The 2,710-nt window shown below is 43.2% G+C and overlaps 1 protein-coding gene across 1 annotated transcript in view; it reads right to left on the minus strand.

The window, feature by feature from the left end:
* Nucleotides 1–508: 508 nt before the first annotated feature.
* The window catches only part of pik3cb (phosphatidylinositol-4,5-bisphosphate 3-kinase catalytic subunit beta), a 131,608-nt gene continuing 129,406 nt past the window's right edge, over nt 509–2,710 (minus strand). Inside the window, exon 21 of the mRNA XM_015371447.1 lies at nt 509–1,946. Coding sequence (XP_015226933.1) covers nt 1,809–1,946 — 138 coding nt within the window. The 3' untranslated portion in view covers nt 509–1,808. The remainder of the gene's footprint in view (nt 1,947–2,710) is intronic.

The following is a 2,710-nucleotide window of genomic DNA, read 5'->3' on the forward strand; positions in this document are numbered from 1 at the left end:
GCATATTATTTAATTATCTTATTTTAAGAGTAAAAATACTCATCTCCATTGGCAAACTGTTTCATTTACCAACTTTAATTAAGGGTAAATACACTTAATTTAAGAAATTTGTACTTGTTGCAAGATCGTTTCTGCAGTGACTGATTAACTGCTACTTACCTGACCAAATCAATATCCCAGAAGTTTAATTAACTTGATGCTTTAATCTGATTAAAGTGTTCCTTTAATTTTTTTGACCAGTGTATATCTATTTACATTTTTCATTATAATTTTGCCTCCTTTAACCCTCCGTATTCTATGTTTAAAACACCAGGATATGACTCCTTTAAAACTCCCTTCAAACTGCTTCAGCAATGCAGAAGTATATTTCTGCTCTGAAATCAATAAAATGCTACAATCATATATTATATATAAATCCACCATGTTGACCTGAGTAGGAGTAAAACGATGAAACCAAAACCAGAACAGAAAAAAAAACTCACCCAGCCACAAATGATGAACTGTGGAAAATAACTTTAATAAAACTCCTATGAAAACAAAAAAAAGGCAACACAGTTAAAGCCTGTACATTTTACAACATCCAGTGTTTGAGACTTCTGAAGGCTAACGGTGCGATTTAGAGCCGCTTCTCCCGCGAAGCACGACGCGAGACGAACTCGTAGAGCCCGCGATTAAGATCAGATTTGATGGGACATTAACTGGGATATTGCACAAACGATGAATACAGAAGCAGATTCTGGAACCGTAAGACGGAACAAGACGTACCTCTACGTCACAGTCTAACATTTAGCTTTTTTAGGACAAATCCCGCCTACCGGTAAGCTGGCTCCGCCCACGTCCGCTGGTATAAGAACCAATGCACTTGACAGAGTGGGAAACAGGTTTGCACATTCAGCTCGGAAACAGATTATTAAAACCAGAGGATAAAAATGATTTTTGGTTGTAACACGTTAAAAGAATCAGCATTTGACATCGCTGCTTGTTGGCCCTTTAAAAAAAAAATTTTTAAAAATTTAAAAGTCAAACAGGACAGTCATGGTAATGCTTCAGAATCTGTAGGTTTAAAAACAATAAAAATACAAACAGAATAAAGTGTTTAGTTTATTAAAAGTCTTTTACTCAAAGGGCTCTAAAAACATTCGAGTGCAGAGAGGTCCAAGTCGGACCGCGGACCACGAAGCTCTCCTTCCCCTCCACTTCACCCTGTGGACTAGTAAAGTAGTCTGGCACGTAAATGTTTCTTACACAGTAAAAACAAAACAAATACAATCTTCCTGCAGTTTGGCGGCGGCCCTTCAGACGACGGGTTCGAGGTCGCGGCGCTCGCCATTTTAAGACATGGAGGACTTCTCTGTTGGAAGTTTCTTTATCGCAGCCCAGCTGGTTGAGGGCTGTGGTTGAGATAAACGTTTCCCAGCAGCCTCCCTGAAACGCTGCTGTAGTTCATGATGCTGCAGCTTCTCCACAGGGAGGTCTTCGCCCCCCTCTTCTAGCCGCCTCCTCCACCAGCCGTCCAGTCCGTGCAAATCTAGCAATAATGGCAATTCCACAGAAATGATTCCAGACCATCGTTTTGAAGTCCGTGGGGGCACCATGCCATGGTTTCAGAGGGCGAGGAGGAGGTTGCAGGGTACCTGAACTACCCCGTAGTAGATAATCTTTTTTTATTTACAGTGTTTGTTTTGAGCTACTTCCCTTCTTTAAACCAGGGTTTTATATATAAATATTCATGCCCCCCCTACGCCGTCTCTTTGGCCCCGTCTACACCTCCCATCACAGACTTCCTGACCCCCAGGGTTCCAGCGGCTCTAGGAGCGGTTGTCTTTGGCCACGTTGTGGGCCATCCAGTTCACCTTGGTCGTCCAGCTTTCTCTCAGTGCCTCGTCAAACTTTTGGCGAAACTGTTTCAGGGCCTCATCGTCCGTCTTCCCCAAAGCCAGAGAGTCCTGATGGGAGAGGAGAGGAATGGTTAGTGAAGACTGCAGGAAGACAATGATGATGACTTAAAGGCTGGTTATCCTCCTGCAGCAGTGTGTCGCAGGTATGACGCAGATATTTTTGATGATGCGTGGTCTGCGCTATGTTATTCCACGCTACAATGCAAGAGGGACAATCAGGAACTAGCTGTGTGTCTAGATGCGGCCGAGGCGGTGAGGAAGTGGGGGCAAGTTTGTGCGACAACGGAGCAACATGAGGGCCAAAACTATCTGTGTTGACTGCACACGCCCAGACGACCTGGTTTCTGGGCATAAACCAGGCTTTAGGCCGTTTCTCCATATGTGTACTTGTGCGTTCTCATGCTTGTTTACTCAAAAAAACGTCATCAGCTTCAGCCTTACTACTGTTCCAATTCGCAACAAGAACGAGAACGGACAAAGTCCCCGGATGTTGTTCTCGCCCGTCCCTCTTTACCCAGCATGCATCTGAGCAGACGCGTCTGTTCTTGAGACTGACCGCTGTCCCAGCATGCACTGCGGCAGCAGCAGCTTCCAGGTTAGCGCTCACAGAGCTCAGAGTATGAAGTTAAAAGTTCTCTTATCTGTTGTCGTTGTTCAATAAAATTAAGTTTTTAAATCATTTAAGGCAAGAACATTATACTTTTAAGTGTCACTATATGAACAATTTACCGATTTAGTGCGTAATTTAAAAAAAGTTCTGATCTTGAGAGCACCGAAAAACGTTTTCTATAGAAGGTTTTTACGCTTTGATG

The sequence above is a fragment of the Cyprinodon variegatus genome, unplaced genomic scaffold, assembly GCF_000732505.1.
Source record: "Cyprinodon variegatus isolate N-32 unplaced genomic scaffold, C_variegatus-1.0 Scaffold58, whole genome shotgun sequence".
Lineage (NCBI taxonomy): Eukaryota > Metazoa > Chordata > Actinopteri > Cyprinodontiformes > Cyprinodontidae > Cyprinodon > Cyprinodon variegatus.